Source organism: Marmota monax, unplaced genomic scaffold (assembly GCF_021218885.2).
Source record: "Marmota monax isolate L192 unplaced genomic scaffold, Marmota_monax_Labrador192_F-V1.1 WCK01_AAM20220418_F8-fsc00007, whole genome shotgun sequence".
Taxonomy (NCBI): Eukaryota; Metazoa; Chordata; class Mammalia; order Rodentia; family Sciuridae; genus Marmota; species Marmota monax.
In genome coordinates this window covers 22763497-22776999 of record NW_026692781.1, presented here as the reverse complement: position 1 = coordinate 22776999, position 13503 = coordinate 22763497, and the positions used below count along the sequence as shown (strand labels likewise).

At 35.7% G+C, this 13503-nt stretch overlaps 2 protein-coding genes across 8 annotated transcripts in view; one reads left to right on the top strand and one right to left on the bottom strand.

Annotated features, from left to right (window-relative positions):
- Nucleotides 1-1107, bottom strand: part of Pms1 (PMS1 homolog 1, mismatch repair system component) — a 128684-nt gene extending 127577 nt beyond the window's left edge. For 4 of the 6 annotated variants that reach the window (XR_009227035.1, XR_009227036.1, XM_058580323.1 and 1 more), the window contains exon 1: nt 1000-1107. The gene's annotated coding sequence lies outside the window, so the exon portion shown is untranslated. Of the gene's footprint in view, nt 1-649; nt 893-929 lie in introns of those variants that run through there. The other 2 variants (XM_058580324.1, XM_058580325.1) reach the window with 2 other exon arrangements.
- A 54-nt stretch (nt 1108-1161) lies between these two features.
- Nucleotides 1162-13401, top strand: Ormdl1 (ORMDL sphingolipid biosynthesis regulator 1). Of its 2 annotated transcripts, none has more exons than XM_046447254.2 (4): nt 1162-1304; nt 2927-3107; nt 8000-8151; nt 11825-13401. In XM_046447254.2, exons 2-4 carry the CDS (start codon nt 2934-2936, stop codon nt 11958-11960), a joined length of 462 nt encoding a protein of 153 aa, XP_046303210.1. In that variant the 5' UTR covers nt 1162-1304; nt 2927-2933; the 3' UTR covers nt 11961-13401. The 2 variants fall into 2 exon arrangements, with proteins under 2 accessions (XP_046303210.1, XP_058436310.1); XM_058580327.1 differs by lacking the exons at nt 1162-1304; nt 11825-13401 and adding exons at nt 1319-1441; nt 9671-11817.
- The last annotated feature ends 102 nt before the right edge of the window (nt 13402-13503 follow it).

Sequence of the window (13503 nt, the reverse complement as noted above, 5' to 3'; positions counted from 1 at the left end):
TTGTTTGTCCCTTCCTCCAGGTTCAGAGTGCTTTAAGGATGTAGTTTTTATAATCACTTGTCCCTAGAATGTAGCATTCTACCATGTGTATCAAATGACCTCTTTTTAAAAGTAGAAGGGTTGGTGTCAGGCTTCCAAGTCACAGCATAGAATAGAATAGAATGTCTGAGAATGTCAGGATAGTCAGTCGTTCATTTGTGTTGAGAGGAAAACTGAATACTCATAAAGAGCTGAGGACCAGGAAAGTCAGTTAAGGACTACAGAAAGAAAAGTAGAGATCAGAGAATTCACAGATTTTAAGGAGAACACAAATTATTTAAAGAACAAAATAAATCTAACCCAATTGTTTTCACAGAACCAACAGAAATACAAAATATTTACATACAGATAACCAACGTTCTCCAAAATCAACTCTGAAATGTTTCTGAAATATTTCAGCAACGAAAATCACAAGCTTTACATACTGCGAAGGTAAAGGAAATTTGATTTCAAAGACGATTCCAAAAACTAATCAAGTTTCCTCTCACTCCTCAAATAAGATCAGTTTTTGGTATCCACATTTCCTCAGGATGTAACACTGGTGCCCGTTCTCAATAGAGATAAACGCCGAAAGACATCGGCAAAAATAAGGATTAAATGAAGACTTTACCTGTACCCCTTGCAGGTCACCAAATTACGTTATAATACGTCACACTCGCTTGCAAGACTAGTTACGGCTGTGGTGGATTAAATTTTCTGCTAGGAAACAATTTATAAAACCTGTACCCAAGAAGGTTTGGGAAATGCACTGCAACAAAATTCAAAGCAAGGCACTGAGGCGCCCAGCTCCGCTACACCCACTTCCCGCCCCTGGAGGAGGCGCCCACCGCGGCCTGCTGCGCTCACGCTCCGACTAAGACAAATCGAGGAGAGGGAACCGTCGAGCCTACCAGTATATCAGAACTAATGCCCATTAGGCACAAGACACTGTCTTCCAGCTCGCGCAAGGTAGGCAATTACCATCCACCAGCGGCAAGCAGCCAGCGTCCCTCGCGGAACCCAGGCCCGTCCACTAGAGTTGCCCCGCTAGCCCTTAGCGCACGCGTGCTGCGGGAAGGGCACCGCGCGCCTCTTAGTCCCGCCTTGCCCGGGGAGGCGGGACTGGCGCTGCTGGCGGCCAATCCCCTGGCGGTGAGTGCGCTAGGACGGCGTCGGCACGCGCCGCGCCGCGCTGGGGCAGACTTGGCTTTCGTAGCGTGAGCGTAAGCTGAGGTTGCCGCTGGGTTACTCTTGCGCCGTGCCGGCCGCCGGGAACCGGGCTGCGGGTAAGTGGATACCAGCGCGTGGGGCTGTGCTGTTGTCTTGGCTGGGAGCGAGCTTCTGGAGGCCCAGGATCTACTACGTGGAGAGGGGCCCGGGCTGCACCCGGGGCGCTCTGCCCGGCCCTGCCGGCTAAGCGGCCGTAGGTACTCTCCCTCAAACCCTTGCTGTTGTGCCGTGGCCGTGACAGGAGGTGCGACGCGACAACGAAGTCAGGGTGGGGGTTTCCACCCGCCTGGAGGCTTCCCGGGGCTGTCTGGTAGGCTGGGGAGTTCCAATGCGGGCCGCTGCGCGTCGCCCTCGCCAAAGGCCTGGACAGAGCTGAGAGTCTCTTCACTGTCTGAGAAGTCATCGTCTGCGGGCAGTCGAGAGGCGCGGCACACCTGCTGGCAATGGTTTCCGAACTGAAGTAGGATCAGTACCACCCCAGCTTTGCCTGCCGCTGACATGTGAATTTTAGGCCTCCTTCGAAAATTGTTTGCGAAGACAGTGTGGAAATTGGGAAAACTATCTTAAGTCATGTTCTAAGTACAATTTATAAAATTTAAAAATAAGGTACCATAAATGATGGGTTTTTATAGTAGAAGAAATATTTACACACGAAACTAACTTTTGTCTTAGTGTAACTAACTTTCATCACCTTAAGCCTTGATGCCTATTCCATAGATCTTGACAGAGTAAAAGGACATTATATTCCAGAAACACTTGCTAGGATATGGTTATGAAAAAATTCCTCTTTGCTAGCTCTGTAGTAAAAAAGAGTCAATGTATATTTTTAATGGGGGGTTCTTAAAATGTAATCTAACCCCATTTCCCCCCTTCTTAGACTTCTAATAGATATTCTTTAGGACAATTTGATATTGTTTAAGGAATTCTTAGACCTAAGTAAACATAATTAAAATGACTGAGGGCTACTGTCATTTTTTACTTTGGTGTTTATTTTGAATATAAAAGAGGAAGGGAAAACTTTCAAAAAAGGAAGAAAAACTAAAGTTTTAGAGTTATTGAAATATTCGGAAGAAAGATTTATTGCTTTTTTAAATCTAGTGTGTCACAAAATTGAGAAACAAACCTATCCCTGACCACATAAATTTTACACATTATATCAACATGTTCTTTCCAGGTTCAGTACTCAAAAAGGAGTGCTTTGAACTCATTGACTACTGCATGGGTACAACATTACATTAGATATAAGCATCTCACTACTCAGAACAGACTGGCTATGTCGGTTCTTTTTTTTTTCCCCCCTTTTTCTTTTTTTTAATGTTTATTCTGTTGGTAAATTTAGCTCATGGCTTAACTGTGCTCATAATGTAAAAAAAAAAAAATAGACATTTCTCTTTTAAGTTTGAGTTTTCCTGTCCATTATTTCATTCACTAAAACTGACATCTTAGAAGACAAGTTTTAGGAAAGGGAACCATAAAAATAAGTCTTGTTTATCTTACCGTTAAGTAAGATATTAAAGCTTCTTTGCTGCCTATACCAGCATCTGCAAGTAGCACATTTTGGAGGGTGTGTGTTCTATTTCAGAATAACAAGGAAAAGTAATCCTGGTAATATTTCATTGTGTCAGAATTAGGAGTATTTAGATTTCCAGCTATATCACTGTTTATTTTTTCTCTTCAGAGCAAACATGAATGTTGGAGTTGCCCACAGTGAAGTGAATCCAAATACCCGTGTAATGAACAGCCGGGGTATGTGGCTGACATATGCATTGGGAGTTGGCTTGCTCCATATTGTCTTACTCAGCATTCCTTTCTTCAGTGTTCCTGTTGCTTGGACCTTAACAAATATTATACATAATCTGGTAAGAATTTCACCTTATTATAAACACTTAAAATCTTAAGAGAGAGTGGTTGCCAGAGGCTAAGGGGAAGAGGGAATGGGGATTTATTGTCTAATGGGTCAGTTTTAATTTTGCAAGATGAAAGAGGTTCTGGTTCCATAACAACATGAATGTACTTAATACGTTACAAAGAAAAACATGGATAGTATTTTGTGGGTTTTTCTTGTTGTAGGGTTGTTTTGTTTAGTTTTTTGTTTTCTGGCTGTGCTGGGGATCAAACCCAGGGTCTTGAGCATCCTAAGCAAGTCCTGTACCATTGAGCTACACCCGTAAACCAACAACTTAGTGTGTTCTAACAGATTTATAAAGATATAGTTCATATACTATAAAATTCACCTATTTAGAATGTATAGTTCATCCCCTACACTATAAAAAAATTGTACAATTCAGTAGTTTGTAGTGTATAAGTGTCAGTTTTGAAGAATTATAATCTGGGATAGGATTTTATTTTTTTCTACCACACTTTAACATTGGACCTTTCTTCTAAGTGGGCTTTTCCTCCTATTGTTTGTATAGAATCTGTCAATCAACCAGAGTATTTCAGAAGCAATTGTGATTTTTGGTTACCTACAATCCAATTAAAATCTTTTATTTTAATCCTTCTTAAATCTTTCTAAATTGTGTACATATACTTTCTTGTTTCAGTAGAGATTTTAAGCTTAATCATGTTTAGCATCTTATGATGCCTTCACTGTATTTGTTCTCACTCTCTCTGTATATTAACTGTATTGTATTAGCTCTACAAAGTATCAGAAATTTGACTCTACTGATCATATTAATGCAGCCCTGGCAGCCCTGGAATTTGCTTGTTAAAAACCAAAACCCACTCACACAACAATCTTGATAGTGACTTTTCTTGTCTTTAATGCCTTAATGAAGTAGAATGAAAGAAAAATAAAGTTAATAGAGAAGTTTAATTGAATACAAATGAACTGTTTAAAGATATTTTTAAAATGAAGAACTCAGAACAATAAGAAAAATGTAGAAGAAATAGATTTTTAAAAATTAACATTTATTTTACATTTTTCTGGAGTATACTTGAAATTGACCAAAGGGGGTCAAGGGTGACATGCTGGTGAAAATGATAGGTGAATATTCATTTAGTCCGTTTTATGTGATAGACCTTAGTAGGTCAAACACTGTTGTGTGTATTTGTAAGACATGGTTCTTACAAACAAATACTGTGTTGCAAAGACTGGTTCCAAATTCTCTAGGCTCAGGTGATCCTCCTTCTACCTCAGCTTTCCTAGTAGCTAGGACTAGAGGCACATGCCATAACACCCAGTGAACACTGGTTTTCACTTCTGTGAAATATTTGACACTGTTACCCTCTTTTTATTGAAACTCTTCCTTGGCTTCTATGGGCTCACTTTCTCTAAGGTATATTTCTGATTTCCTTCTCAGTCATTATTTATATGTTCTCTTTTCTTTTCATAAATATTGCTGATCCTTTTTTTTTTTTTATCTCTTGTGCTATATATTCTATCTAGATTACTTCATCTACCCATATTTTGAGTTTCTACATGTAGACTAATGATGCTCAAATGCATATTACCAGATCACTATGCATCATAAACCAAAAAAAGTACCATCTAAACTCATCATATTCTTGATTTCTGATTGTTATTAATCTTATCTAGAGACATCAGGGTCTGCCAGATAAACCAGCCAGACAGCTGAATGTCAATGGTAAAGCAATTGATATAATGTATCATTCAGACTGAAACTGTTTTAAGAATAAAAGGGAGCTCTAGTAATAACTACTCCAAGAGAATAGGTGTAAATCAGAACTGTCCTATGCAAACCAGGATATGTGGTCCTCATTTTCTTTTATTTTCCCTATCCTTTTGGTCAGAACCCTTCCTGTCTTTCTGCTTTACTGTCGGCTATATCCCCACACCCTCATTTTTTTCCTCAGGTAAATTACTCCTGTAAAATTATTGTTGGTGCTCCTCTACCCTCCTCTATGCCACTGTGGCAGAGAAATGTTTTTAAAATTCATGTCTGCATTTTAGGTATTCTTTTTTTTTTTTTTTTTTTTAAATCTCTGGTAACAGCCATTGACCCAGGGCCTCACACATACTAGGCAGGCACTCTGCCACTGAGCTACACCCTGAACCCACATTTTATTCTTTTTCACTGTCAAGGTACACTCTCAAGTCCTTCAGGGATTCTCCATTGCATATATGGTAAAATCCAAAGTTCTTTGCGCAGCATCTAATACAAGTTAATAAGAGTGTAAAGGCAAGAAAGGGACTCGGCCTTAACCATCTCTAAATACAGTCTTCACCATCTCTAAACTCTGGCAATAAAGGAAATCAACTTGCTCTCACTTCTTTGGTTTGGCTTCAGCTCTGTTTTTTAATACTTTCCTATCCTTCTTGCCTGATTTCTGTTGAAGACTATTCAGGTTTACCTCTTTCAGAAATCTATACATCTCTACATTCTATTATCACCTATTTATCATAGTTTCATAATTAGTAGTAAATAGTAGTTTATTGCCTCTTTTGTGGAGTTTTTTTGTTTGTTTTTTGTTTTTGGAAGTGCTAGGGATTGAACTAGGGCTCTCTACCACTGAGCTAATCCTTTTTTAAAATTCTGTTATGAGTCAGGGTCTTGCTAAGTTCCCATGGCTGGCCTAGAATTTTCCCTTTTAAAATGGCACATGTCTTAAATGTATTTTAGAAGTTATTCCCTCTCCCCATACTCCTTGTTTTCAAGTTGATTAACTTGAATTGAGGCATAGTATATGGTCATGAACAAATAAGCAATTGACACCATGTAGGAAAGCAAACTTCTGATTTATTATTAGTTCACCTAACTCAGCCACCCACAGATGTAGCAATTACATGACTCTGAATTTTAAGTTTCCTTTGAAGATAGCTTACATTAAACCAATTAAAAATGTGAAATGCATGTTGAATGCTTTTAAACATGGGAAAACAAACCTAATTATTGCACCCAGCAGAAAAATATATTTACCTCTCTGAACCATATAATAGAAACCTAGTGATTCTTTTTATACAGTGCTATAACGCCCAGCATGATATTTTAATGCTTCACAAAATTATTAGCCTTAAAAATGAAAGAATTCTCTTTATTTGATTAAGGACTAGCCATGAAATAAATATTCTCTTTTCTATATGAGAACTTTTAAACATATTGGGGTAGAAGATATATAATCAAACATACTGTTTTGGAATCACAAGAGAATTTGAAGGCACATACTTTCTGCTTCATTGTTTCCTTTAAAGCCCTTATAAAAATGGTTTCCTAGTGCTTATAGCACAAACAGGTCTTGGATTAATCTTGTCTTCCAATATATCTAATACTTGCCGGTACTAGCCCTTTTTCCTGAAGTATTCAGGTTAATGGGAAAACAAACATTACACAAACAACTCTTCACACAATATAGTGTGCTGCAATAAAAGTATTTTCAGTGAAATTCTATGCAAGCACATAAACAGGTGGTTAATTATTACTACTGAGGGTTTCACTAAGGAGTTTTCATTTGAGCTGAACCATCAACAATGAGGTAGTTGACAGGGTAGCATCAAGGCTTCTGCCACAGAAACAGTCCTTTCCTTCTGTATTTCCCGAGTACTCTGGTGGGGCTTTTGATAGCAGTGTCCGCCTTACCTTCTAGTTGTTTTGTGTGTGTTTTTTTCCTTAGCATCCCTTAGAAGACTGAATGTTTTTTCAAGGCTGGAGACAAGTCTTGTTGAATCTCATATGTGCATACGTGTTATGTGTCTTACACACACAAGTCACCATTAAGTGTTTGTGGACTTCAACGAAGCCTGAGTTCTTTCCTCCATAGGTTAGGTGTTTTACAGCTAGTTAATACTATGAAGCCAACCAAGCTTTGAAAGATACAGTTCTTTTAATCTGGTTCAATATAAAATCGCAAAACATTTTTTTCTATATATTTCTTAAAAGTTGAAGTAGAAAAAAATGACTTCATATCATGGCTTGTAAAGGGAAAACAATTTCATAATAATATTTAGGCTTTATGCTCTTACTAGTGCCTCAAACAGTGATTGTGAAATGAATAAAGGACTACTTATCAGTATAAATTAGCATCATAATCTCAATGAAACCAAATCGAGTATACATTGTTTTTGCTATTTACTACAAAATTAGATGTGAAAAATATATAGTCAGAATAGCTCTTAGCAGTGTGTTTTACTAGCCGAGCACAATAACTCATGGTCAGCAACTCAACAAGACCCTCTTTTAAAGTAAATAATAAAAAGGACTGGAGATGTAGCTCAGTAGTAAAGCGCCCCTGGGATCAACCCCCAATACCAAATATGTTTTTCTCTAATTTTTTAAAACCTGACTTCAAAAGAAACACCATAGAGGCACAGTGGTGATTTTAAAAGGGAATTGAGTTGAACATTATACTTATTACATCAAACCATCTTTGTTGCTATGGAAGATAACTACTAAAGCAGAGGTAAGTATCATCAGATTTACTAATATAACATTGAAGAAAAGTTTCCCTATACATTTGGAAAAAGGTAATCCTGTTTCTAGGAAAGGTGTTAGATAACCTAACTGTAATGATGTGAAACTACCCTGATGATACTTTTATCTTCAACTTTATGAAAATAAGTTACTTTGGATTAATCTTTTACTGATTTTCATCCAATAATATTTCTATATCTCAGAAAGTTTTATTTGCCATGCAGAAACTGGCCAGAGTCTTTAATTGGTTATGAAATCTTAAAATTTGAACTGTTCAATAAAATCATACACTCATAGATACCCTGGAACCAGCTTTACCCTTAACTCACTAGGACAAATTTTGTATTTGTTATTGGTTATATATCACCTTGCTTGTTTTTCAGGGGATGTATGTATTTTTGCATGCAGTAAAAGGAACACCTTTTGAAACTCCTGACCAAGGTAAAGCAAGGCTCCTAACTCATTGGGAACAACTGGACTATGGAGTACAGTTTACATCTTCACGGAAGTTTTTCACAATTTCTCCAATAATTCTGTAAGTGGCAGAAATATATAAGTATAAAGAAGATTGGGTAATAGGAAGTTGTCCATTTATCAGATTGAATTAGAGTTAGAAACAAAATATTTTGTTGAAAACTTCTATCAATAAGTAAGTACCTCAGTTGTGGTGTAAGGCACAGGCAAGTTATTTAACAAGTTGATGATAAAGCAATTTTCACTTCAGTTAGTACATTTGGAGACATTACATGTTCTTCAGTATACGTAGACATTCTAGGATATGTAGTTTAAAACATGTCCTTAAGTTTCATATAAGAAAATTAAACACATGATCATATCCCGTACTGCACTATCAGATTAATCTCACTAAACAGTAATTTAGAAGATCAGAAGAATTTCAATGGCAACCCAGCCTTATTTGGATCTTCAAATTCTTTGGGAGAAGAAAATATAGTTTAGAAAAAGAAATTCTGGGCTTTGCATGTAGGACGGACCTGACTTGAATCCTGTGTCTTCCATTTATTCAGCTTAGTCTGCTCACGTATAAAATTCTAGCTAAAGATACCTAACTTGATGCTATGAGAGATAAATAAGATAATATCTATTTGTGAGCTATCTTAATTTTGTATCTTGTATCTGATTTTCTCTTATTATTTGATATCAGGGCTTTCCATACAATCCTTTCTACCTCATTTTCCATTTATCTAAATATTTTATCCCCACCCACTCTCACGTGGTTAAGCAAGCTCTTCTGTTTTGCCCCCACCTCACCTTAGATACAACTGGCAAAATTGTATATACACTTTTTTTTTTTTTTTTGCCTTCTAAGAGTGTATAAGTACATAGATTGCTTTGAATCCCAAACTCAGTGTCTTGCACATAATAAATAGGTTCACATATGTCTTAATTAACACTTTACCACAGAATTCAGACATAATGCTATATCCATGATGGAATCAGTGTAGTCTGGGGTAGGTGGAAAGACTTTCAGGAGGTGATGGAATTTTTTAAGCTAGATTTAAAGAGTCATAGATTTGGATAGATGTTTAAGTAGGGATTACATTTTCAAGTGAAGGAATAAACTGATCATAAAGTCATGGGTTTCTTTACATTTATAGCATTTTATAGGAACTTTGAATTGGTTTAGTTATGACTCTTAAACCTCAAAAGTCAAGCACAGTGGCACATGCCTATAAAACCAATAACTTGGGAGGCTAAGGCAAGAGGATTGCAGGTTTGAGGCCAGCCTCAGCAATTTTAGTAAGACCCTATTTAGAGATAAAAAGTAAAACAGGCTGGGAATGTAGATCAGTGGGAGAGTGCTCCTGAGTTAATCCCCAGTACTGGGAGGCAAGAGGGCAGGAATTAACCTCAAAAGAAAAATGTCTGTATGGCCTAACTGAAATAAATATTAAGAATAAAAATAAAGGTTGTTTTAGTCCTAAATTTGAGATTTGGGTCTGTTGTTTTCAAGCTATGTGACTTTGGCCATTCTTGAAAACCTCAGTAGCCCCAAGAATTGTATCTTTTTTTTTTTTTTTTTTTTTAATTTTTAGTTATAGATGGACACAATACCTTTATTTATTTTTTAATGTGGTGCTGAGAATTGAACCCAGTGCCCCATGCATGCAAGGTAAGTGCTCTAGCACTGAGCCACAACCTCAGCCCCAAGAATTGTACTTAATATATGTAATAATAACTATCATGAAAACAGTCAAATAATTTCTTAAAATATTTTTTTGACTCACAGGTATGATTTCAGCTATTCTGATTAAATTCCTTACATAACTAAAGAAACAACATTGAAACCATCTTTATAGCATTGATTTTATTTTTATTTTATTTTTTATTTTTTATTTATTTTTTGTGTGTGGTGCAGAGGATGTAACCCCGAAACTTACGTATTCTAGGCATGTGCTCTATCACAGAGCTATATATCCCTAGCCCCAGTACTTTTCAGAGTGCTTTCCAATCTTCATATTTGATTGTAATTTGTCAGGTAGGTGTGACATACAGTGTTATTCCAGATTTTTAGATAAAGAAACAGATTCTGTTGGGCACTGTGGTGCATGCCTATAATCTCAGTGACCTTGGGATGCTGATACACAGGAGGATAGCAAGTTCAAGGTTAGCCTTGGCAACTTAGCAAGACCCTGTCTCAAAATACAAAGAAAGGGCTGGTGGTATGACTCAATGGTAGTGGGCCTCTGGGTTCAAGCCTCAGTATTAGAGGGGCAGGAGAAATATTCAAATGTATGACTGTGCTAAAGATCTTGCAGTTATTTGGAATCAAGAGCCCACAATCAACCCTAAATATCTATCTTCTAACTCAGGTCTCCAATAGATCCATTAGTAAATAAATGCTTTTAGGCTTATTTTTAATGCATTTATATTTTTTTAAGAATCAGATAATTTTCATATAATCTACACACACAATTAGGTTTCATTAAAACACCAGGTACATAGGCTAATAGTATGATAAGATACACTAAATTTATTTCAGCCTATCAGGTTATAGATTAAACCTATAATGATGACAGCAAATCAAATGTGCTTACTAAATGCAACTGATAACCCTGTTTTATTCTGTGAAGGAAGTATAAAAATAGTCTTCAAAGTCTATGAAAGTGGGAAGAAACAATATAAAGCAAAAATCAAAGAATATGGTTTACTCAAGAAAGAATTTTCTGGCTACTTTTGAAATAGATGTAGAATTTTTCAGTCTAAACAGTTCTGGTGATGATGTATACAGTTGTCTGATGTTTTCAGACATATTTGGATATAGCTGTTCTTTTGACCATGTTATATATGTCTCTTCCCTGAGGAGAAACGAATGACAATAGAGGAGAGGCTATTAGAATACTTTCCTATGTTCTCTGAAAGTAATTAGACTGACAACTATATGGAAACTAAATTCTTAGTTTTGATCAAGTAAGGCATTATGTTGATTCACATTCTATCAATGTGAGAGTGCTCTTTGTAGCCAGAGGATATATTTGCACTCTTTATATCCTTGGGTAAAACTAGATGTTCTGGGCTCATTTTATGGTCTTAAAGGTGGTTTACACTTATTAAAACAAATTCTCGGATGGTTAAATGTCTGACTGTGTGCATGTGTTTAGTTATAGCAAAACAGTTGTAATTTTACAACAGTAACTTTCAGGTTTCCAGTTGGATTGATTATAGACCTGTTCAACTATAGTACAAAAATGAGAACATCAAAAGGACAACCAGTTATTTATTTCTTTCAAAGATACTGAATTGTACTACCAAAACCCTAATTTTTCAAAGGTTTACAATAGTGATTCTTAACATTTTGGTGAGTCACAAAACCCTTTGAGACCATGATGGATGCTTTGGATCCAGAAATATATACATAAATACAAAACTACATTTGAAGTCTCTGAGGGCATATGCAACCTATTTTGAAAGCTTTCCACTTTAAGCTTCTGCTAAATTGCAGTGTATTCTATTAAATGTATTTAACATAATTACAGAAATGCAAAATGTGCATCACCACTAAACACACTTTTAAATACCAATCTAAAATAAACTTGGACCTAAATTAAAATTTTTATTTTAGTGATCCAAAATGGTTTTACTTTTAGGTATTTGTGTTTGGTGGCCTTTTTTCTACCTTTTAATTTTTTAAAATTCTAAATAATTTCATTTTTGGATGTTACATGTATTCTTGACTTTTATCTCAACAGATATTTTCTGGCAAGTTTCTATACGAAGTATGATTCAACTCACTTCATCCTAAACACAGCTTCTCTTCTGAGTGTGCTTATTCCCAAAATGCCCCAACTACATGGTGTTCGGATCTTTGGAATTAATAAGTATTGAAATGTTTGAAACTGAACAAAATTTTTACAGCTACTGAGTTTCCTGTAAGGAAGGAGTAGTTGGTAAACTGCACTGTTTCTGTGATAATGTGAAATGAGAGGTATCTACATCAGAGGACCAATTGCTGGTTCTTTAGATGTTGTCTTGAAGTGCAGAATCCTACTAAATGATGCCTCTGTTTAATACATCTGGTATATTTTGGAAGAAAGGCTTTATAGGCAGGCTGGGCAGGCCCAGCGTATAAGTTAATTGCAGTATAGTGAGGGTGTAGTAGATAAATCCAAGGAAGTAAGATATTTGTAAGAAACTAGGACCGGCTTAATTATAATGATGGACATGACATGAGGAAAAGAAAATTTTCAGTCCTTCAGTGACAATTAGTTTAGGCAGACTTAACATGTAAATCGGAATCATCTCTATAAGTTTATTATAGATTACTTTTATTACCATATATATTTCTCTTATGTAAGAGGATATAAACTTATTTTGTACAAACCAGTTTCTTATGAATTATCTTATGAGTGTGGGGTTTTTTGTTTTTGTTTTTTTGCCGGCTCAGTATTATGTGTTGATAGATGAAATTATTTTTGCATTTATTATATTACATAGTTTTTGAAGGTCCACCTTCATGACTGATGCTGGAAGATACCATCTGAGTCAGCATTCTAATTTTGGAACAAAACAGATTTACTTGGTTTTCCAGACACAAGGCTGCTAATAAACCAGTTAAAATAATTTATTTCAAGAAGTTAAAGTACAGGGTTGTTTATAGGTGCCTGTTTTTTAGGTTTAAGAAACTTAATTGGTAAAGTCTGTCATTCCTTAGAAAAGGAAATATAAAATGGACAGCTACGTAGCTACCTGTGGTCTAGCAGTAACTGCTTCTCTAGCCATAGTACCAAAGTAAGTAATAGATATTTTGTTTTAGCAGGTCTGTAGTAAAAGATAAGATTGTCTTTCCTTAGTCCTGCTCTCAACCCCTATAGTTTGCTTGTTAATATTTTTACTTTAAACACATGAGTCTTAGTATAGGTAACTCTAAATGGTAACTATTTAGAGTAGTGATTATATTGAATTCTTGTGACTTAGGGAAGTTACCTATAGTTGCTAACATTAATTGCAAGAAAAAACTATACTTGAGAAGCAATCACATTTAAAAAAGAAACAAACAAACAAAAAAACAAAGTTCTGATAAATGATAAAACTGAAAAACTGAGTAATACATATAAACAAAATTGAGTGAAAGGAGTTTTTGACCAACTTAAAGATCAATCTCTGTCAACAAACTGACTTTTCAGGATAGTGATCATTGTTTTGTATTTCAAAAGTATTGAGTTTAGAAATCAGTTGTATGATACTGCCTTTTGTATATTTGTCTTATGTATTTTTAAATAACTGGTAATCTATACTTTAATAAAATTTTTTCCTTGGTGTAAGATTATTTCAAAAGCTTTCCAATTCAGTCATCAATGCTATATTGACATTTTCAAGTTAATTTTTAAGCAAGTTAAATTTTAAGGTAATTAAAAATACTCCTTTGTTA